This window comes from Mytilus californianus, unplaced genomic scaffold, assembly GCF_021869535.1.
Source record: "Mytilus californianus isolate M0D057914Y unplaced genomic scaffold, xbMytCali1.0.p SCAF_5, whole genome shotgun sequence".
In the NCBI taxonomy this organism is placed as follows: Eukaryota; Metazoa; Mollusca; class Bivalvia; order Mytilida; family Mytilidae; genus Mytilus; species Mytilus californianus.
The window spans coordinates 101788825-101813570 of record NW_026262701.1 but is presented as its reverse complement, the minus strand read 5'-3'; the positions used below and the strand labels follow the sequence as shown (position 1 = coordinate 101813570).

General features: G+C 31.3%; 1 protein-coding gene across 1 annotated transcript in view; it reads right to left on the bottom strand.

The window, feature by feature from the left end:
- Positions 1-20440, bottom strand: part of LOC127702150 (uncharacterized) — a 69644-nt gene extending 49204 nt beyond the window's left edge. The window contains exons 1-3 of the mRNA XM_052206254.1: positions 20319-20440; positions 10261-10505; positions 3456-3547 (exon numbers count right to left, since the gene is read on the bottom strand). Coding sequence (XP_052062214.1) covers positions 3456-3547; positions 10261-10505; positions 20319-20415 — 434 coding nt within the window. The 5' untranslated portion in view covers positions 20416-20440. The remainder of the gene's footprint in view (positions 1-3455; positions 3548-10260; positions 10506-20318) is intronic.
- Positions 20441-24746: the final 4306 nt, after the last annotated feature.

Below are 24746 nucleotides of genomic sequence, written 5' to 3'. Positions count from 1 at the left end.
TTAACAACATATGCTAAATTTAAAAGAAATAAGATCCTAAACCAGTCAATTTTAAATTCTTAAATGCTATTTTACTTTCAAATTAAGTCCAACTAAAATATAAATAACTTTTGCAATCAAATGTAAAAACAGAAGCCAAGGCTAAACTTAAATTTAGTTAATAATTCATCATTTCCCAGACTTAAATACCTGTCAGTGTCAACTTGTACTGACTCAGTATATAAGCATACTAAGACTGACATACCACCCTGACAGTATTAGTAGTAAAAATTAAGATTTCTTGTTATACTGATAATTTATCTGCCATCAAAATCATTATCATTACCACTGTCTGACAGCAATAAGTCACCACAAATTACTGCAGAATTTATGACAGCAAGCTGTAACAAGCTTAATGTCACATGGAGAATTAGTCACAAGTCAGAATTAATTTACTTGTTATTATCTAGTGCTTACTTTACATCATTAACAAAACTTGTGGCATATGTACTTTGGAGAATCAGGATTGAAAACATCAGAATAATATCTACCTCAATCATGATTATCTTGCTTGATCTCTGGTCAGTTAATGCTGGTAATCTTTTTTATATTCATTTCAAAGTTAAGCCTTAAAAGTTTCTTACTCAAAGTCCAAATGGAAAAAAGAGGACATGAATGCCCCACTCTAGCTTGCTTTTCAAACAAAAAATGGGGCAGACGGAAAGACGGAAAGACAGAAGGACAGAAATACAAAAAGACGAATGGACTGACAGTCAAGGATAACACTTAATGACCCCTTCACCTATTGGTAGAAATGTGACTTTCCATATTCTCCTTTAAGGTTACAAAACTTTTAAAATATCTATCTGATTATAATTGATGTCTTTGGGGGTACATAATGATGGATTATTGGACAGTGGGAATCTTCCAACTAAGTTCAGGTAGAGAACATGTTATTGTGCTTGTGAAAGATCCTACTTTGTACTAGACCAACATGCTGAGACTTTTCCATAGGAAGACTTTTCATTACACCCAGACTCATTTTCCTGAGCAAACCTGACTTTGCTCATACCTGCCTGGTGGGGTAGCAGAAACAAGTATTAAGAGTGTTTTGTTTGTACCTACCTGCCCTAGCATCAAACAATGACCTCCCAATATCTGAGATAACCAGGTTATCTGAAAAACTATAATATACAGGGGATACTCCAAAATTCTTTCATGTGTACATACGGCTATAATAAAGGTTATAAGGTTATAAGGTTATAATAGTACATACGTAATATGAAGTACAGTATATGAACTATGCATACATGTATATAATGATTATAGAGGGGCACAGACATGGTGAAATCTCATTTCTCAACACAATGCAAAATTTGTCACTAACATATATGGCAAATAGACCCACCTGACCAATAAAGTGAGAAATTCCATATAAATATGTATACAACTATGCCAAGTAGGATGCAAACATTAATAAAACAATTAACCAAACATAAATTTAACGGCAGATGTTGTAGAAGAAAATTTCACATTTTTATCATATTTCCTTTACTGGAGGTAAAACTGCCAATCTTCTGAACAAAATAGCATACAGTCACATTTTTATTTAAACCATTCTTAAACTGCTACAAGCTTCATATTTCATCAAAACAATAGGTAAAAAAAAATCTCAAGAAGAATCAGAAAACAGGGAAAGATAATCCCATAAGGGAATAGCTATTAGGATTTTTGGTCTGTTGCCTATGATACTATGTTTATGATTTTTACCACTTAAATAGTTAAAACACAAATACTTTAGCTGAGGATGAGAGATTTATCTATCACTTTACATTAAACAGTATCAAAGTTATTATTAATAATCTGCCTATTTTTTTTATTTTAGAAGAATTGGCACCATGCTTACTTATCGATGGGTGGCATGATGAAAGATCATAACTAAGTGATGGCAAAAATTACAGGTGATGACATAGTAAACCCAACTGAAATCTGCAGCACAAGATTGCAGATGAAGATAAAGGCATTCTTATAATTAGTATGCATTAAGGTTTATGTAATCTGTAAGGGGCGCAGCATGAAGAACATAAGTTTCCCTTAAATATCAACTGACAAGATCAGAAAAATCTGTAAGAGGATTCACTTAATTCCATTCTCAAAAATCTTGTCTGCCAATACCATGATGATGGCATTAAAAACTATCATAAATCATCTTTTTCTGGTTTTCTGGTGATAGCAAGAAAAAATAAAATCCATCTCAATCTCCACAAATTTTTATATGTCAAATAATATGCACTCAAGATAACATTTTGTAGATTAGAATGATTACTAGTGACAGTTATTGAACATTTTATTCTACTATCTTTAAAACAAAAGAAATTCAATCCTCATATTCTTTTAAATGTGTTTTCCTGTCAATTTTTTGTCTCAGATTTTACAATTAAAATTTCATAGCAAAAATAAGTTATTTGGCAAAATGAAAATAAAGCTATGAGTTTCTATCATACTGATGTACAAAATGAAAATAAAGCTATGAGTTTCCATCATATTGATGTACAAAATGTGTATCATTTTTTTTCTAGTTTAAAAATTAAATAATGAATCAAAGTAGCACTCAAGATTCTAGGCCAATTGTAAATCTTCCACAATGCATTATTTTTTTCTGTTAGAACACATTAAATAATGCATGTTATTTCAATTAAAGAATACTTTTAGCAGCATGTCTGGCACCAACGGTCTGGTACTTCATTTCAAGAATAATGTTACCTACATAGTACACACAGTCATTTTGCAAGTAATACTAAGCCTATGTCTACTGATAATAAATTTAAACTTCAATAGGTTTTAAACTACTAATTCCTACTCCCTTTGCCTCTCAACTCATTTTCTACTATTTCAAAATTCTGTGGTCTTTTCTAAAGATGACAATTTGACATTAATGCTATGAAAACTGCATTCTTGCTTAATTGCAAATAAGAGAGAACTGGTTCCCAGAAATTTATATTTTGGAACAGGTACTTCCAGTTTCTGAAGGACTTTCCACAGTACAAATATACTTTCTGTCAACACGAAATTTGAGAAATATTCATAAATATGCAAAATAAATGCATGATACTGTTTTCTACACATTTTCAGTTTTTATTTGATGCTAAGATGGCTTAATATTTTTTTACAGTTAAAAGTTTCATCAACAGGAGAAAACTTCTTTGTATAAAAAGGAACTATTATAGGTGTGTTTAAATGCAGAGCTTCCTAATTGGTGGTTCTCCATGTTTTTTTGCTAGTAACCATGTCTATGCTGACAGTTTTCAAGTTCTTAAATATTGCTATAGTACCTACATTACTCAAGTCCCATTTTAGCAATTTCATTTTCAACAGCTTTCATTTTTTTAAATAGTTCCTGGAATGGTGAGTTAGTCAGAAATTTTTTTTTTCAATGTTCTCAAAGATTCAAAGTGACTTTGTCTTTGCATACTAACCTGAAATGAACTGTTATAAACTGACCACTGGACTGCATTGGTTCTGTCGGTACTTCATTTCCACATAAACCAAAGTTTCCTCCTGCTTCCTCCTAGAAAAAAGAACACTTATATTATTATCAGAGAACTGATAAACAATTCAAAGTTGGTCTTTCTTTAATGATCAGGATTATCATAGATTTACAAAGAAAATTCAATAAATAAAAGAAGTGTTCTCGTTTCTCATTTTTTATATAGATTAGACCATTAGTTTTCCTGTTTGAATTGTTTTACACTATTCATTTTGGGGCCCTTTATAGCTTGCTGTTCGGTTTCAGCCAAGGCTCTGTGTTGAAGGCCTTACTTTGACCTGTAATTGTTTACTTTTTATACATTGTGACTTGGATGGAGAGTTGTCTCATTGACACTGGTACCACATCTTCTTATTTATGTGTACAATACAATAAAGATGACACTTTTCAGATAATGCAAGTCATGAAAAGATAATACACATTAGTTTGTACTAACCTGAATGATTTTAAAATTTATTCCTACCATAAAGTTTTGGGATCATATTGGAGAAAAAAAATATGCCAATCCTAATGCGCCCAAACTAAAAATCAATTACCCTTTCTATCATAGAGCTTGCTAGTGGAAACAATATTTGTAATATTTTTCTTTTTTTTTTCTTTTTTTGCCATTGTTCTAGAGCTCACATATATTATATACATGTATATATAAATTATATACACAAACATGAAAATCATAATGTATTGTGTTGTGTGTATAAATGCCATGCTGCCCATCAAGGGCCCTTGATTGGAACAATAAATATTCTTATTTTTCTTATTCTATTTTTATATAATGCTTTGACTACTATTGCTTAATGTACCTGTATTTGTTGTGAATATGTTATGATATTCATGTATATGTATCAACATTCAGTAAAAAACAATAAACTCTGCATGTTATCATACAAATACATACTGCAAATATTTATACAGGTACAAAAGTGTTTATGTACCCTCAGCCTAGAAGTTCCTGTTACATGCATAGCATGAAAGTATAATAGGTATAATATCAGGCCACTTTAGCTTGCTGGACAATATTTTTATCAAAACTAATTTCGTGTATCTTAAAACAAAACTATAACATGTTCCGATATTAATAACTTGTGCCTATTATAAGGAAATGAGATTAATAAAGTAATGAACTGTGAAAATAGATTTTGTAACCACCTTTCAGTACAACAATATATGAAACATTATAACTGTGAGAATAGATTTTGTAACCACCTTTCAGTGCAACAATATATGAAACATTATAACTGTGAAAATAGATTTTGTAACCACCTTTCAGTACAACAATATGTGAACCATTATAAAGTTTGAACAATACAACATAATGCATCCCCCTTTTTTAAAGATAAAGAAGTTTCGCAGATTCTTTCAAAAAAGTTTACAAAAAATTATGAGTGGCCACAACAGATGGAAAATTACAGGTTAACTTTAGTTGGAGTTAGTTTTTCATTTTATGTCCCTTTACGTCATATAGCTTCTAATATTTCTACATATTTCTACATCCCTGGCTTTCAAATGTTGGGGTTTGATCATTTCTGATGAAGGTAAATCAAAAAAAGCACCTTGGACTCACAAAATTTATAAAGTCTTAGTGTTATTTTCATTTGAACTTTGTAAATATAGCCTGGAAATAGTAATTATACTATATCCCAGATACATGTATATCTGATTTACAAACCATGCCTCTTTTGGAAAGATACATAATATTTAAGGATATCTTATTTTTAACTACATATACTGGTCTCCATGTTTCATCTCAAAGATACAATTTGAGAACTTTACCAGTATAAATGAAGTTGTAAAGCAGTCAACATAAATTCTCAGGAAGACTCAGAGGTAAAGGGAGGGGTAGTGCAAAATTTTAGTATTTACAAGCTTAATTAAACTTTTAAAAAATTGGATGCATATTTTAAATATCAAATAAATGCCACACACCCCTAATGGCCCTATGTTTCAACCTGCAAAAATAAGTATTGCCTGTGAACTTTCCATTCCAGTATATGGACAGTGCTTATGGATTTGTTTATGAAACTTCATAGTAAAAGAGTTCAAGGTATAAAGCAGTTCTTATGGGAAATAATATAAGTTATATGGTTCGCTACTGACCCCCTACGGATCCATAGAGGGTTAGTAAAATCCATAGGGGGTGAGGCCGGAGGCCGAATCCCCTGTGGATTTTATTCACCCTCTATGGTCCGTAGGGGGTCAGTAGTTAACCGTATAACAAATTTATCACACTCTGGACTTTTTCTGCTGCGTTTTGTTGAAAAATAAACAATGGAACACAACAACATTAATAGATGACGTCACCATTTACAGTAGACGTGACGTCATGAACCCCCTATGAAATTTACTAACCCCCTACGGATCCATAGGGGGTCACCACGTGACGGCTTTAAACCAATCAAAACGTGATAATTTACCTGCGGTGCGATAACATAGGCTATTGAATGCAAAAGCAACCTACATACAATGTATGGTTATTGTAGATTCAACTCTTTCTTCAATAGGTATTGATATGCAAGTGGAAAGAGCAATATCTTCCTTAGCTATACATGTACTTTTATGTATATATTTTTTCAGTGTACATGTGCATGCAGAAAGTTCATTGTCTTCCATGAACAATTCCACTGCCTCCTTTAAAACATATATCCTTCAGCTGGCAATAAAATATGTAAAAATCATGGCAGCTGGTGTGTTTTATATTGATACCTAATGACCTCACAGTTAGCTACACAACATGAAATCATGTTTTCATACCTTGGCATGCACCTTTTTTAGCAGGTTACAAGCTAAATCCACATGGAATACCTAATCATTCAGAAGTTTATTAAGTTTTTTTAAACAAAAAATGTCAGATTTTACAACAAATGAGTCTAATCATTTTAAAAATTATGTTTAATAGTGTGAAGCTGGTGCATATTTCTCAAGTTTATCTAATCTGCATAAATACTGTCTGTCTTAGCTAACACAACTATTAAACAAAGTGAAAAATGATGGTAGTTTTTCTCTAAACATGCCAGATTTCAAAACACTTCATTGAAAAGGTCACTAATTTGTCTGCAAGACATGATGCCCAGTCTTAAAAACTTCTAAATAAAGTAAGAAAAAAATGTGTGGTCAGAGTGAAACATATATGGTGTCTTGTTGTGTATATGTAAGGCCACTAATGTGTCTGTAAACAAGATGCTCTGTCTTGGAAACTTCTAAATAAAGAATGGAAAAAAAAATTTGGGTCACAGTGAGACATATGCATAATGTACAATACACAAAATACAACACTGGTAAAGCATTATTAAAACTGATGTACCGTTTATCATTTTTTTTCGGCGAGTGTTTAATTTTGGATTTGTTCGAGGCACCCAAAGAAAAATTTGACCCCACGTAAATTTCTGAGCATATTCCCAGATTGTTAGCTGTTAAAAGTTTCATACATTATACTGTTGATTATTGAGTTTACGAGAAATTGATATATAAACTTATTGAACCAAACTCATTTCACCCTATAGTAAGACGAAATTACATTATGTATATAAAATCAGTCTTTTGTGTTGATCAGCAGATCACAAGAGTGTGCGTAATTAATTAAGATTTCTGCTTTCATAATAATTAATTTGGTTTCTCATACATGTCACACCTTTTGACAACACAGCAAACAGTGACATTTTTCAAAAATGTTGATTAGCAACCATCTACTGATTGTTGTCATGACTCCAACATTTTGCATATAATCATGATAATGCAAAAATAAAATTGAAATAAATTATGTTTATTGTGATATTTACACAAATATGCTTTATTAATTCTCTCTTATACCATTAAAAAATGATTGAAACCTGCAATTTTAGCATGCTGCAATGTATATAATTCAAAAGATTATTGAAAGATCTCCGAATTACATGTATGTGTATTTTAGCTAGTAGTCAATCAATCAAGTTTGTGTTGTTTATATCGTTTACAATACATTACGGTGATTTTACCAAGTGTATTTTCCCATTCAGCGAAAATTTAACCTGCCCATTTTGTCATCAATTCGTGAAAAAAGCCAAGGAGAAAAAAAACAGATATACTTTATAACAATAAGTTTTTTTTCAAAAATGAATCTAATTGGAAAACTTATTAAGTTTTCAAATCATGAAATGTAGATCATGGTGGCTAAATTTGTTTACAAATGCTGATTAAAAACAGTTGTATAATATTACATGTACATTGCACAAGATTTAACTGGTGAATATGGAAATATAAAGTCATGGTTTGCTATTACAATGATTAACGAGTTTTCCTGAATGACAAATTTTGTCTCAAATCACATGACCATTTTGTACCTTATTTGTCTTTTTTCACCATTCCACTACATTAGTAAAGAGAAATAATATGGGTAAAATGTTATGTTGATCAGTATAAATTATCCTCCACGTATAAAATAAATCCCTAAAAAGAACTAGGTCAATTATTTTTCCTTCTTTTAAATTTCACAGGAGAAATCTACAACAATATAAACTGATGAAGCAAAACCACAAAAACTGGACCCTTCCATAAAATTCTCTTCACAAAATCTTCCAAACAACAATCATTATTTAATTCTAGACTGATATGGAGTCAGCGTATCACAAAATTTTTAAAAGCACGATATTCCACCCAAAAGAAACAGTCTACTTTAATTTCCATGACAAAGATTCACCTTTCTTTTTATAATGTAAAACTAACAAACAACAAGAAAGAAGTTTTCTGTGCCAGTTCATGTCTATAAGTTTACATATAAGTCAATAATGGTGTCAATAATTGGGATATCAAGAGTTTGCTGTCACCGCTTGACAAGTGAACGTCTGGAATAAAAGATAAAAAATAAAACCAACACTTATAAGCTGTTTACTCAAGCGCCTGTCACATACTGCACTGTATAATTTACAACTCAAATAGCACACAAAGGTTCATATTTCATATATAATAGGCTTGGCAAGACGAATAAAAATAGGAGATTAATAATCAAAAGATTATTGTCATCTTTCTAAAAGACATTTCATACAATAAATAGTGAGAAAAAATCATTTAAATTGCCATTTAGCCAAGTTTTTAAACAAGTTTCTGAAAAAAGTTCAAAACTTTGACTTTGTTAAAGTATTTCAAGTTTGTCCTGACTTAGACAAATAATTTATGCAGAACTAAAATGTATAAAGATTACATAAGTTAACATAAGGATAAATTTGATGAAAAAAAACAGTGTTTGTAAGAATATCTTATACTACATACAAAATTATGTGTTTGCTGAATTCATATGTTATTTATTCCTCTTACTACTACTAACTACATTTACATAGAAACTTATTCTTTTATTTACCCCAAAATTTAACTTGTAATTGGGGTATGGAAATAGCCATCCCTGGACTTCTTCCATGTAACATGTTCTATGTAGGGAGAGTATCTCACTCTCAGCACATAGAACCCCTTCAACAGTTTTCTGGGGTTTCCTTTGGTGGCCTGTTGAAAGTTGTCTCTGTCTAACATGTTCTTATTTTCAAGATGCAGTCCAAATTTCCTGCTCTTCAATCTACTCCTACCGTTCTGAGTTTCAGAATGTCACCTACCTATTGTATTAATTGTTAATTTTTCCTGTCCTGAATGTGCATAAAATATTTGCCACTGAACATTAAGTAGTCAACAATGAATCTTTAATGCTGTTTAAATGTATCTTGTTTGTTCAGCCATTCCTAATCATTTTGTTTGGTTTCATAAAATATGAATCAATCTTCAAATGTCAAACATCAACACAGGATAGTATGAATGAAAATTAGAAACTGGCTTTGGGCTTTCAGTTAAGCTAAAGCAAATGCCCCTCTTCCTTTGACCATTTTTTTTGCAGTCTACTTTTATCAAGAACATTGAGATATATGTTAATGAATAAGGACAACAAATTCTTGCCCAATCGTACATTGTACCTTGAGAACCAGTAATCAATATAATTCCATGTCCTTTGAAAAGTTGTATAGCTTTCACAATAACATTCCAATATTTCTTAAATACATGTACATGTAAATGTATTAAATTTATATCTCAAGTACTGTACATGTAAACCAAATGATTTTGTCTGATTCTTTTTTTTTTTATTGAACACACACCTCTTCAAGCTGTAATGAGAATAGAAACAGGGAATGTGTCAAAGACACAACAACCCAACCAAAACAGTAGAAAACAGCCCAAGGCCACCAATGGGTCTTCAAGCAGCGAGAAAAGTCCTGCTTCTGGAGGCCATTTAATTACATATGGGGCAAAATCTGATCAATATTTCTTTTTGTAAGAATATTTTAAGATATTTAAAAAATTTTAATGCTAAACACAACATCATCACATAGAAGCCAGTTGTGAACACATATTTCACAACCTGAAGGGGAGTGTGATATATCTTCAACAGAGGCTACAATGATGTTGTGTTAAGCATTTCAGAATTTGAATAAACATACTATGTCATAGAACATTCTTACAGAAAGTATAATTATAACATCAACATATCTATAGCACTGTTACTACTTCGGGGGTGTTTAACCACCTTGACTACCCATTGGTGTTTCGCACGGTCAGTATGTCATAATTTCTGTCTATCTCATATTCTTGATTGAAAGGGAAGATAATCCTTTCATTTTCACAAAAATTCTTCACAAGCAGGTATACATGTACATTATATTGTTTGTTTGATTTTTTTGTTGTATCTTCTATTTATTCACACATATACTTGTAGCTATAATACTTACAAATGGATGTAAAATCTGATCACTATCAAAAACATATATAGCATCATTACAAATTCTATCTGTCCTGTCAGGTATATCAAGATTTACAAAACGTAACACAAGTTTCCAGCCTTCATTTTCAGCTTTAAAAGTCATTTGACATGAGATCATATGATCATAATATTCTGTGAATTGTTTATCGTGAGAATATACAGTAGCACCACCTAAATATTTATATTCTTGACATTCTGGGTTCTTCATATAATCTGAAAGTAGAAAATTATAGTTTGTATTAAATTTTTTAACAACTTTATTGTTCCACGTATAAAGTCCAGCAACATACAGTTAAGCTAGTCATGTTCCAAGTATGTAAACATAGTATAGGAGCACCATCTTCTATATATGTAGATACTCAGGGTCTGGGAAACTAAATTTGATTAGTTACTGTTTACTAAATCTGTTGTTCCATAAGCGTACATTTACTAAATGTATGAACTGGTAAAGGATTGAAGTTTTAAATTCTCTAAAAAATTACACAAACTGTAAAAGCAAAACCTTACAAATGTTAAAATTTTCTTGAACCTTATCATATCCCTATGAAATTTATATACATGTAGATGTTTATGGATTGAAATCAATCTTGCTCAGGTGAAAGAGCTAACTTCAGGTAAAAATAAAATGACCAACACAATATACATGTACATATATGGTTTTCAAATTTAAGAGAATGCAAGTTTTCTTACATAATCATTCAGTAAAATTGACCTCTATAAAATATACTTTCAAATCTTACTTTTGTGTTAATTTGACCTGTTGATACAATTTGTAATGTATTTTTGTTATTTAATGTTTACTTGTTTAGTGTTATATCTCGTCTCATTATTTTTATTATATACCACATTTGATAAGTGTTTAGTATGACGATAAATCTTCACTTCTGTTCTCGTACTATGAACAACAAAATTATTTATTTTGTAAAAAATATTTCCGTACTCCATGTATGCCTTACAACAAAATTATTTTTATTTACCTGTGTACGTTATTTTATTTGGCGGCATTTTGTCTAAGGTTATGGTTGTCTTTCTGATATTGTTTTACATCTACCCCCTTTTTTTTATTACATCGCGATGACCTTGAGGTCATCCCGATGTATTGCTATCGCCTAGATTTCCATTATGTAAATTAGTTTTGGGTTTGTAACCGATCTATAAACATGATAAATACGCGCACATAAACGAGTGCAAAATAACATTCCTTATCGTTTGATATAAATACATCTCTTCAATGAATACTGATAAACATATTTTTGTTTACAACATAAATTAATAATATGAAAATGTTTTGTAGTTAGATATATATATATAAGTAAAAAATCATTGATAATATCAATGCACACGTACCGAAAAATTGTGTTAAAGCATGCGGAAGAATATCTCAAAGAACGTTTTGTGAAAATACCGTCAAGGACCGGTAACTCTGTAATTGATTTTGCGGGAAAATATGAATGCCTACTCGTATCCAATCTTAGAAAAATCGAATTTTTACAGAAAAGTGTCCATCATGCACTTGCATTGCACTATTTTTAGAATAGTAGAATAGAATGATATACAAATGGATTCAAATCATATATATATGTAACTGTTATTTTAATATAATATAAACAACAACTCAGTGTATACTGATTTGTATCACTACACTATAATAGTTATTACAGTGAAGTTGAATTTCCTGTCATTTATTCATCATCCACGCACGAACTTGTCTCAGAAAAAAATATATCTCTGTACATTAACCTCAGTTTTAGGTAAAGAGATATGTTGTTTTTTTCTGAGACAAGTGTTTTTGACCATCCTCAAGAACTTGTGGTCATCCGATGTTCAGTACTTCAGTACTTTGATTAATTTTGTATTTACATTGTGTCATAGATCAATTTTATTCGTTCAGTGTATGTTTACTTGTTTTTGTTAATATGTCTTTTGATTGAGTTAGGAACCTGTTGTTCAGTGGTTGTCATTTGTTGATGTGGTTCATAAGTGTTTCTCCTTTTTTATATAGATTAGACTGTTGGTTTCCCTGTTTGAATGGTTTTACACTTGTCATTTTTGGGGCCCTTAATAGCTTGCTGTTTGGTGTGAGCCAAGGCTCCGTGTTGAAGGCCATACTTTGACCTATAATGGTTTACTTTTACAAATTGTGACTTGGATGGAGAGTTCTCACTGGCACTCATACCACATCTTATATCTATGTACATATATAACTAACTACTATGTGTGAGCCATTATACCGACACCTGCAGAGATAAATAATCAGTATTATGTTCTTCATAGACAGAACAGGGACTTAAAACAAGTCTTAAAGCATTCATACAAAAGCGAAATCATAATCACATAATAATATGACAACATTGAGATTAATTCATCACAGTGAGAGAAAAGTTGGAAAGCCAAATGTGCACTTACAAATATATATTTTCCTACTGCTACAAGCAGCTTCATTTGTTTATCATAAATTGTTCCTTTCATATAAACCACATTCTTCCTGATTCCGTACTAGAATTCTTTTTGCATGTCTTGCAAGACATCTTTTTTTTTAACATCACATGCTGAGATGAATAATTTGTTAATGAGATTTAATTTGGTCTTTAATTGATAAAAAGTTAAATTCCTGCTATCAACTTTGATCTAATGTAAGCGTGGGTATCTATCTGTGTAGTTCATCTTCTTTCTAACTGTGTTTAACTCATTATAAATACATCAGTTTAATTGGTTACACTACTTCTGGAATCATATGAATGTAAAGTGTTGACCTTCATGTAAAATTAAACAATAAAGTGTTGATGAACTGAAGCAAAGAGCAACATTGAATCAGGATGGCTTTTAGTATGATATTAATGGTACTTTCAAGTTGTGTTTGAATTTACCTGTCAGGTGATAATTGTAAACAACTGAAGTCTGACTTATCCATTTCTTTTTTTTTTTCACAGACAAGAATTGCCATGACTTAGTCAAATCAAGTCTGAGGTTACGGGACTGTTTATGCTTATTAAAAAGATTTATATGGTCCCACTAATTCAAATGATCCAAAGCAAAAAGCAACCAATTTATAGTAGCTAATTTTTTTTATCTTTCATAAAAAATATTCTCAAAAAAAGTATAACAAAAATGTCGAACTCTGGTTAATTCAAAAAGGGGAAGTCTGACAAAATCAAACATTATCAACCAATGGAACAAGTGAAAAGCAGCTGTCATATTCCTGACTTGGTACAGGCATTTTCCGAAGAAAATTTATAAGAGCTATACACATATATGCCTTTTACAAATGTAAGTCTTACTGGGTATCAAACTTATATTAAACCAGGACCTGAACATATCCACTCATATACAAACTGTAATTTAAGTGAATTCTAAACGTTTAACATGTCATTTTGTATGTATTATAATTGTTTAAATTGTACTTCTATTCAAATATTGGTGACAGTTTACATTAAGCCAGGGTGGCCTTATCTAATATTCTTGTTGACATTTGTGACACTACTCTTTACTTTTATCTGATTAGGATTAATATTCAATAATTATTTACTATATTATTCATAAATAATTCGATATACATATATATATAGACTCCTTTAATTTCTTAAATCCATAAAAGTTCAAAACTATCAGAATTTAATTTGCAGATCTTTGCATGTATACAGTGTAATACTATTTATAAAAGAACAGAGTTCCAATGTCCCCACATTGCACATATTTTATTTATCCAAGATACAAGGGCAATAACTAAAAATAAAACACTTTTTTGGATGTTCTTTAAAACTTTTTATAAATATCTTAGAGAAATGAAGGCTTCAGAGCAAATGCCACGACTTTATAATTAATATTTCCAAGGGGCATAACTCGTTAAAAATATTTGATCAGCACTTATTTTTCGAAAAGTGTCAAAGACATTGCTGATATAAACCTATGATATAAGTTTCATAAAAATCTGGCAAGAATTGTACACATGAGAACGTTAACAATGCAATTTTCCATATAATTAAGGTTTCCAAGGGGCATAACTCCTTTAATAATAATTTACCAGCAATGATTTTCGAACTCGTCAAAGACATTGTTGATATAAACCGATGATATAAGTCTCATATAAATCTGGCAAGAATTGTACACATGAGAGCTCTAACAATGCAATTTTAAATATAGTTAATGTTTCCAAGGGGCATTACTCTTTTAAAAATAGTTGATCGGCACTGATTTTCGAACTCGTCCAAGACATTACTAATATAAACCTATGATATAAGTTTCATAAAATTCAGGAAAGAATTGTATACATGAGAGCGCTAACGATGCAATTTTCAATATGATTAATGTTTCCAAGGGGCAGTACTCTTTTAAAAATAATTGATCGACACTGATTTTCGAACTCGTCCAAGACATTGCAAGTATAAACCTATGATATAAGTTTCATAAAAATCTGGTCATGGATACCGCTTATTGTTTAACTGATGTATTTTGTAATATTGTATATGCATATATCTAAGAGTACATTGTATCATAACAATTAATTTTTCTAAATTAATAAAATTGCTGAAATCAATTAGGGAGACCATCAAAAATTTGTATAAAAAATTAAAATAGGAGGTACACATTTGGCATAATATGTCGAAGATTTTGAGAAAGTTTCTTTAATTTAGTGGTTTAGGAGAAAAGAAAAGTACTATTGTGTGCTGTAGTATGTCACTTTTTGTGGATAGCATACCAAAGTGAACCTCAAAAATAATTAGGATGAAGAAATAAAATTGGAGCAGCAATAGTTATTAAGTGGGTATTAAGAATTTTTGTGAAAGTTTCACAAAATTCTGTCAAGTGTTAACGGAGAAAAGTGCAGATACAAAGTTTAACAGAAGGACAAACTGACAGATTGACTGTAATTATTATATATACAAATTTGTAACCACTAAGAAAGCAGTGGGTATAAAAAATTCCATATGTGCATTGTCAATGCAGTTTCTATTATTCTTAATAAGAAATAAACTAATGCAAACAATTGACATTAATAAAGATCCCTAACACATAAGGAATTGTATTGTGTTAAGAATTTTAAAATGAGTTTTATCTTATTTTACCCGTATAAAAATCGTGAAAATGCTTCAAATAACGTTGGTTTTTTTTGTGTGACTATAAATGGAACAAAATATTATAGTGTAAAATTCAGAAATTTTTGCAATGTTTTTATGACATTGCAAATAAAATGCTCCGCTGGGCGCAGCTTGATACGACCCCAGAGGTCGAACCCTGAACAGTTGGGGCAAGTATGGACACAACATTCAAGCTTGATACAGCACTGAATTTGGATTATAATTTAATATTTGACACAGCATAGGTTTCTGACACGGAATGAATGTGGTCTAAGAACTTAAAAAAATTTTAATTTACCTATTCAAACCATATCATTATTATTTGCTTTTATATATAAATCAGAAATAACCAATTTAAAATGGAAAATTTTAAAGAAAAAAAATGAAAAAAAAATCCCCCCCCCCCCCCAAATTTTTTGAACCCCTTATGATTCATCGACCCCAAACTCAATCCCAGCATTCCCTTTGTGGTATGGTACCTTGCAGTACAATTTCAGAGAGATCCATACATTTGAACACAAGTTATTGTCTGGAAACTAGAAAAATGCTGTTTTTATGGCCCCTTTTTGGGTCCAAATTCCTAAAATTTTGAGGCAATTACCCCCAAAAATCAATCCCAGCCTTCCCTTTGTGGTATGGTACCTTGCAGTACAATTTCAGAGAGATCCATACATTTGAACACAAGTTATTGTCTGGAAAATAGAAAAATGCTTGTTTTTTTCCCCTTCTTGGCCCCTAATTCCTAAAATTTTGAGGCAATTACCCCCAAAATCAATCCCAGCCTTCCCTTTGTGGTATGGTACCTTGCAGTACAATTTCAGAGAAATCCATACACTTTTGAACACAAGTTATTGTCTGGAAACTAGAAAAATGCTTATTTTTGGCCCCTTATTCCTAAACGTTTTGGGCAATTACCCCCAAACTCAATTCCAGTTTTCCCTTTGTAATATGGAACCTTGTAGTACAATTTCATAAAGATCCATACACTTACACACAAGTTATTGTCATGAAACTAGAAAAATGCTTGATTTTTGCCCCTTTTTTGGCCCCTCATTCCTAAAATTTGGAGGCAATTACCCCCAAAATCAATCCCAGCATTCCCTTTGAGATATGGAACCTTGTGGTACAATGTCAGAGAGATCCATACACTAACACACAAGTTATGTCTGGAAGTTACAAAAATGCTTATTTTTGGCCCCTTTTTGGCCCCTAATTCCTTAACTGTTGGTACCATAACCCCCAAAATCAATCCCAACCTTCCTTTTGTGGTATTGAACCTTATGGTAAAATTTCATAGAGATCCATTCACTTAAACTAAAGTTAGAGTGCAAAAACTAATGTGTCTTAGGACGACGACGACATCAATGTTCAGTATTCTTGTAAACAACTGTACTGTCCTTGATTTATATATAATATAATATTCTTGTAAACTTATATATATTTCTGTAAACCTTAATTTCACCTTCTTAAGACAAAATCATTGTGTATAGTATTACATGTAATTAGCTTTCATGCCATGTTATTGGCAATAGAGCTTAAAATCAATGCTGATGCACTTATAGAAAGCTGGTGATGAGAAAAGATTGAACTGTAGAGACTGTATACCTGTGGAGGTTGACAATTATAACAGCTGATCACTTTATCACTGATTTTAAGACCTAAACATATACATGCATGAATATGTTCTTTGTAATAAGCTTTGGTACAATACACATTTATATGCATGTACATGTACTTATAGTTTTAAAACCTAGTTTTACATTAATCCAGCTTACAGCATACATTTCTAAATGAATATATACATGTATATTTGTAAAATTGCAATTTCAAGAATGGTCTTATTATATGGCATGCTCTTTTAAAAATAAGATGTGGTATGATTGCCAATGAGACAATTTTCAGTCAAAGACCAAACGATGTAGAAGTTAGTAGCTATACGTGAAGGCCACAATACCGCCGCCTTAACAATAAGCAAAACCCAAACCGCAAAGCAAGCTATAAAAGGTGTAACTGTAAACGTGTCTAGATCTTAAGTATATAGAAGTACTCTTTTAACGATGATATCCTCAGCAAAACTTTGAAGTTTTGATATCTTTTTTATAAGGCACATTGACAACACTAATGACCACAAAATGTTGAACCATCTTTGTCCCTGGACACCTACATGTATACATTTTTTCCAGGTGTCAATGCTTAATGACATTCAACAACTTTATAACCCACTGGTGTAAAAAGTCTTGTAAAATTATGAGCCCTGCAGAACAATTTATGGAAATGCATGTACAGAAAGGGGAAGCTAAAGAATATTGGTGAATATACTGTGGATTCAGTTATTTATCTTAGTACCAATTTTTGTTGATTCAGTTATACTTGCATTTTGGTAGATATTTGATTTCATGGTTTTGCCAAAGTCTATGTGCAAGACAATAGAAAATTTGTAATTCTTTGAACATTTAAGTTCAACTGTACCAAAGAACTCCATGAAAATTGGTATCCCCCCCCCCCCAATAGTAATGAATCCACAGAACATCATCATCATCATGAGGATGTTCCCAAGATATACTGCAAAAATACTGCTACATGTGTACATATCTGACAGTAGAAAGATACATGTACGTGCACATGAACTTTTAGTAATTTATGTTTGTGATTGAAACACAGACCCACTTTACATTTGGATGAAAGGAGATGTGAGATAGACAAGAAGACAACTAGCCATTCACAAGGACACATTAAAACCAGACAAATATCTAGACCTGTTCACAATTCATTTTTTGCATCATATATTTAAAGAATTTCATTTGTCTTCCTGAAAGTAAAGACCTTGGACTTGTCACTGTCATGGATAACCTAAAAGTCAAAAACATGTTATGAAGACCCAAAATATGTACATTGCCATTTTATATACATAAGAATTTATTATTGTGTTCTATCAGAATTTTTAAAGTTGTACATAAATATTAAATTTAGCTTTTTACAAACCGAAAAATTGAAATCTGTATAAAACTAATATCTGTATAATAAAATAATGTATATATTCAGTTTTTTCTACTTATTTTTTTTATTAATCTTTCACTCTACCTTTGTTTTCTACCATACATATATATATATATATGTATGAACATGACATTTTTTGTGTATACCATTACATTGGTAATGATCCTTTTCAATATTATAGTACTGTGCCAAACTATGTATGTGTAATGTTCATTTACTCTGAACTACATGTGTACAATGGACATCTAACATTTATACAATCTACAGTCAACTTGTATAACACCCTTCAAATTTCTTATTTTGGCATGTGTTTCTATATTAATACACAAAGTAGTTATGAATGTAAAATTTAAAGGCTTGTGTTATTCATTATCTGTGAAATCAACCTTACAGGAAAAAAATAAAGGTTTATACAGATTACAAGCATTTAAATTCTGACACTTCATTTTTCCTTTATGAAAAGATTGTTCCATAATAGTTTCTCCTCCCAAATACCCATAAAAGATGGGAGTTAAATGTGATAATTTGTTCTCTTTTCAACATAATCCAACCTTAATTCAATGAATGATGGTGACCAAATTTCTCAAATTTCCTGGGGTTTTACACATTTAATTGGACAAAACTGCTTGCTTCAGTGGTCAGCAACAAAACTTCTGTGTTCCATTCTATTTTTGCACATCACACTAAAGGAGCATGCCACATAAATTACACATTAAACACCAATAGACTTTCTATCCATGTCAGATGTATTAATTTGAAGCTCATTAACAAGTTACAGGTTAGATGCTGTGCTTTATAGCACTCACTGCAAACTTTCTGGTTATATATCTATTATTAAAGGGCTTGATGTTTTCAGTTAGTATAAAAGCAATTGTCAATTAACCTGAAGAGAATTGTGAATGAATTTTAAAAGATGCTAATTTAATTTACAATATATATACATTGTTATTGGAAACAATTGTATTAAACAGAACTTGTTTATTTTGAAATAATGACCTCTAAACATGCAATTACTCAATTTTCACTGTATCATATGAACCATGAAGTAATCTAGATAATAAAGCAGGCACCATTAACATACAACCCAAAATTTAATTTGAATATCTGTGTTTTCCAGAGACATATATGGTTTTATATATCTCTGGTTTTTCAGATACATACATGTACATGGAAAATTGTCAAAAAAATAGTTTCATTCCATATTTTTCCTAAAATTATAATAGACCAATAAAAACTTTACCCTTAGTTTGGCCTGCTATATACATGTACATATAAGAGAGTATATCTACATTTGTAGTTCATTAAAACATTATTCAAAGAGAAAAAAATATTAAAACAAAAATAAATAAATTAATTCTATTATTAAAAAATATCAGTTAAAATAAAATTAAAAAAAAAATAAAATGCAATGGATTCCTTTTATTTTGCTTCAAAATATTATTTGGATGTCGAAAGGTCAAGAATAGTAAATTTAAATCGCTTCTTCAAGAGAAAAAGTTGAGCATGTTTATAAGAGTATTCTTTTAAAATACTAATTTCTCTTTTTTTAACACCTATGATTACATTTAACAAAAATCAAAATAAATTCTTTTTAATATATGTCATTTTAAAAAAATAATGAGAAAATAAAACAGCAACTTCTTTCATTAGGAGCATTTATTGTAATAGTTTGAAAATGCAGAAATAACTTGATAAATATCAACATATTTCTAAAAGGAATATATATTCAATTTTACAAAATGTGACGATTTTGTGATAATACATATTTACACGCTTGGTACCACTATGACACATGCAGTGCATTGTTAATGAATGCAAATCGATATAAAAGATGTGCCATCCATTGTCAAACTCGAGTGCGATAAGGCATAATTTAAACGAATTCATTATAGCTTCAGTGAACTTAAAAAATAGTAATTATTAGCCAGTCATAAAGATATAATTAAGTACTTACAAACAGAAGTTTTTTTCGTTTGAGATTCACTTAGAAGTAAAGTAAAAATCCAAACTAAAAACCAAGACTGACTTATCCAGTCTGGCCCTAACGCCATGTTGAGTTACCACTGAAACAAACCACTTCCGGGCAGAGCGCCATCTGTAAACAATGGACATGCAACAGGTGCGACAGTCAACCTGTGAGGCCTACCATAGGGTTAAATTCATACCTGTCGTCACATGACTAATCAGTTGCGCATTATTGGGCGAATGGCTGTTTTATATTTAATACAGTTTCTTCGTAAACATTTTCTACACTTTGTCTTTGTTATTATTTCATGATCGTCTTATTAATCATGGCTTTTGAATGATAGTTTGATCAAGTATTGATTAATTGATAAATGGAATTTGGGACGGGTGGGTGGGAAAAGGGGGAAAGTTCAATTCCACATTGTTCAATTTTGATGACATTTTCTCATTTTTTATTCGTTATTGTTTTGCCCGTTGTATTCTTTTCCTTACATTGTAGCACCCTTTTTTCTTTACAAGTTCGTTTTTTTTGCCTATTTTCTCATTTTTTTGTCTTTTTTCCCATTTTTGCCTATTTTCCAATTTTTGCCTATTTTCTCATTTTTTTTTTGCCTATTTTCTCATTTGTTTGTCCTTTATCCTCATGTTTTGCTCCTTATCTTCTATTCTGTCATGCGAAACCCAAAACAAGACCATCATCTAACAAACGAAATAATATAAGGAATAAGGAGAGCAGTAATCATTATTATATCCTAAAAGTGGTTTTGTTTGAAGGGAGCCGGATGCAGGTGCGGAAACAGATTTTTTTTTAATGTGATCCTAAGGGGGTTAAACCGAGAAAAGATAAGGGACTTCTATATATATTTTGACGTATCTGGTAAAAACATCCTGAAAGAGGGTGTTCCAAGCCTGTGGAATTCTACTCTTGGAAGTTCCGCCACTGCCTGGTTTGTTATAAGAACAGTGATATACAATTATTTAATGGTATATATACATATATTTCGACTCGAAATCAGAGGTCACAAAATTAGTACCAAGGATGCAAGAAAAGCTAGCAATATTCTGAAATAGGCGTATGGAAAGACTGGAATTTTGAACATCTCCCCTGTTTAATTTCCAGTTATCCGGCACATTTAGTTTTTATTGCAAATGATAAAGGACTCTGACTAGCTACTAGACTGAAAAGGGTAAGTATGATTGATATATTAACTGGAAGTGTGATGAGATACTGAAAGCTTAAAGTGTATTTATGAAGATTTTGATAATAGTAATTAGGATTGTCTTTTACAAGACAGTTCACGTACTCTTGTTGTGTAGTAAAACTTAGCCATTCAAGTATTAAGAACATATTCAACGTTTTGTTTTTTTTAAATTTGAAGTTCATATGACTTTAAATAAATCATATGTAAACATCACTGCCATTCAGTAACTGTCCTTTCCTAGATTTAGATGTGACGTTGTAATCTGTAAAATTTATTCACCCTGGGACGAATTTAGAACTTGACTTGATTTATAGATATGTGTCCCTATTGTTGAGGAATCTGGCGTATGTTGATTTTTTGTGTAGTTTGGTTGCTGTCTGATTGACGGCATTTACTCCACACCTCTTATATATATATATGTGTGTGTGTGTGGTGTGTGTGTGTTTTTTTTTTATTTGTTATTTTTTTAAGGCAGTTACATTTGCATCAGAAAGTAAAAAGGTTTTACACAGAATCAAAGTAAAAATTAAAACTAAAAAATTCACAAGACAAAGGGAGACAAAAATTGTATGCTTCAAAGAAAAAGTGATTTTATATCCTTCATAGATATATATTTATATATATATATATATAAATACTAAAATCAGGTCAACCTTGTGAAAAATAAAGAATTCATCCACTGAGTCAAAAAAAGCTAAAGCTAATATCTTAAACAACTTATGAATGAATAATTTTCTCACTTGATTTGAAATAAAAAGATACAAGATACTTTATTGTGCCAATCACGGCGCCCATTACGGAGCAGAGTAATCATCGTTACTCAAAACAACATACAATACAATACAATATAATAACTAGAGGCTCTAAAGAGCCTGTGTCGCTCACCTATCAAACAAAGGACACTCTCCAACATATTGTAGACGAGAATAGACTTCATGACGAAAATCTCTATTTTGTTGATCTTGTATTACTGATGTTGTAGTCTGTTTAGTTTCTCTCTATCTTCTTTAGTTTTTGCTCAAAACACAAAAGAGGGCAAAAAAATCCTCATTCAAGGACAATCACTCCTATGAAGAGTGACAGTCTACTAACTATATCGGCAAAATTTGACTTTTTAATGGATCTTGCCTTGCTGATCTTTTTTGTGATTTAAAGTGTTTATTTATCTATTATAATTTAAATCATGTAAGGCATAACAGAAAAAAACCTTTTTCTCTCTAAATATCATAGTTAACATGATAATAGGCAAAAATGAAAAAAAAAATGGTAAATTTGTCATTTATGGGCAATAACTCCTACAAGAATTTGTCTAACAGTTTTGACATATATGGACAATTGGTAGAGCTCATAATTCTGAACTTCCTTTCAGATTTTTTTCTATTATAACGGTTCAAAAAATAACAGACAAAACTTGCATATTACCCCTATGTCCTATTTTTAGCCATGTCTGCCATATTGGTTGGCAGGTGGGGTCATCGGACACATTTATTAAACAACATACCCTAATGATGATGGTGGCCAAGTTTGGTTAAATTTGTCTCAGTAGTTTCAGAGGAGAAGATTTTTGTAAAAGATTAACAAAAATTTACAAAAAAATGTTAAAAATTGACTATAAAGGACAATAACTCCTTAAGGGGTCAATTGACCATTTTGGTCATTTTGACTTATTTGCAGATCTTACTTTGTTGAACATTATTGCTGTTTACATTTTATCTCTATCTATAATGATATTCAAGATAATAACCAAAAACAGCAAAATTTCCTTAAATTACCAATTCAGAGGCAGCAACCCAACTACGGGTTGTCTGATTCGTCTGAAAATTTCAGGGCAGATAGATCTTGACCTTATCAATAATTTAAACACATGTCGGATTTGCTCTAAATGCTTTGGTTTCAGAGATATAAGCCAAAATCTACATTTTACCCCTATGTTCTATTTTTAGCCATGGCGGCCATCTTGTTTGTCAGGCCGGGTCATCACACACATTTTTTGAACTAGATACCCAATGATGGTTGTGGCCAAGTTTGGTTAAATTTGGCCCAGTAGTTTCAGAGGAGAAGATTTTTGTAAAAGTTAACAACGACGGACGACGGACGCCAAGTGATGAGAAAAGCTCACTTGGCCCTTTGGGCCAGGTGAGCTAAAAATGAAAACTCGACGGTAAATGATAAAGTAACCCTTTTCGGCTATTTTCTTAACCGGACTCAAGCTTTATAAAACATTCAATGCATAAAACCTCATTTATTTTCATGCGTCTGTACCACTTCAGATAGAAAAAAAATATATAGTCTAAGTTTTCCTTATTTAAACCATCGATATATCGTCTTCGGTCGTCGTTTCAGGTTTGCAACCTGGTTTTTATCTTCTAATTCCTGGGATATTTTATCCGGAGGGAAATCCTTCAAACATTTTATGGAAGTACACAAGGACACGGTCTAAATAGGAATAGCCAATAGATCTAAACGAATGTCAGAATATGTTGAACGTGAGTGAGGTTGTATAATGCGTTCATCCATCAATGTTATGCAATAATTCATATAAATACACCTATACTTGTGAAAATCAAGTAAAAATCATTTAAAAGCGTTTGGAACTTATATGTGTTTTATTTCAGGAGCCTCTATAAGCTAGGTATTATATAATCTTTTAGCTTTTTAATTGTACAGATTAGAAATTTAAAGAAACTTGAGAGAGTGTGGTATGAACTTAAGAGAGTGTGTAAAATGATGGACTTGCGAGAGTGCATGGTATGAGGAGTTTGAGAGAGTGTGTGATCTAAGGCTTGAACCACGTCCGGTTTGTTTTTTTGTTAGATGTTTTTTTCTGCTTTGTATTGATCTGATAATTTATTGATATTAATAGTTCGCCCTTATGCTGTGCCGTTACACCACTGTCGTTGGTTCATGTCTGTCATTTTGTTTTTCATAAATTGTTTTGTTATAAATTAGGCCGTTAGTACTCTTAATTGAATTGATTCATATTTTTTATGTCGGAGCCTTTGATAGCCGACTTTAAGGTATGGATTTTCTCTTTGTTGAAGGCCGCACGGTTGCCTATAATTGCGTACATTCACTTCGTTTGGACTTTGGTGGATTGTTGTCTCATTGGCAATCATACGACATCTCCTATACTTTTATATTGAGAGAGTGTGTGAAATGAGGGACTTACGAGAGTGTGTGATAATCATATGAGGGACTTACGATTGTGCATGAAA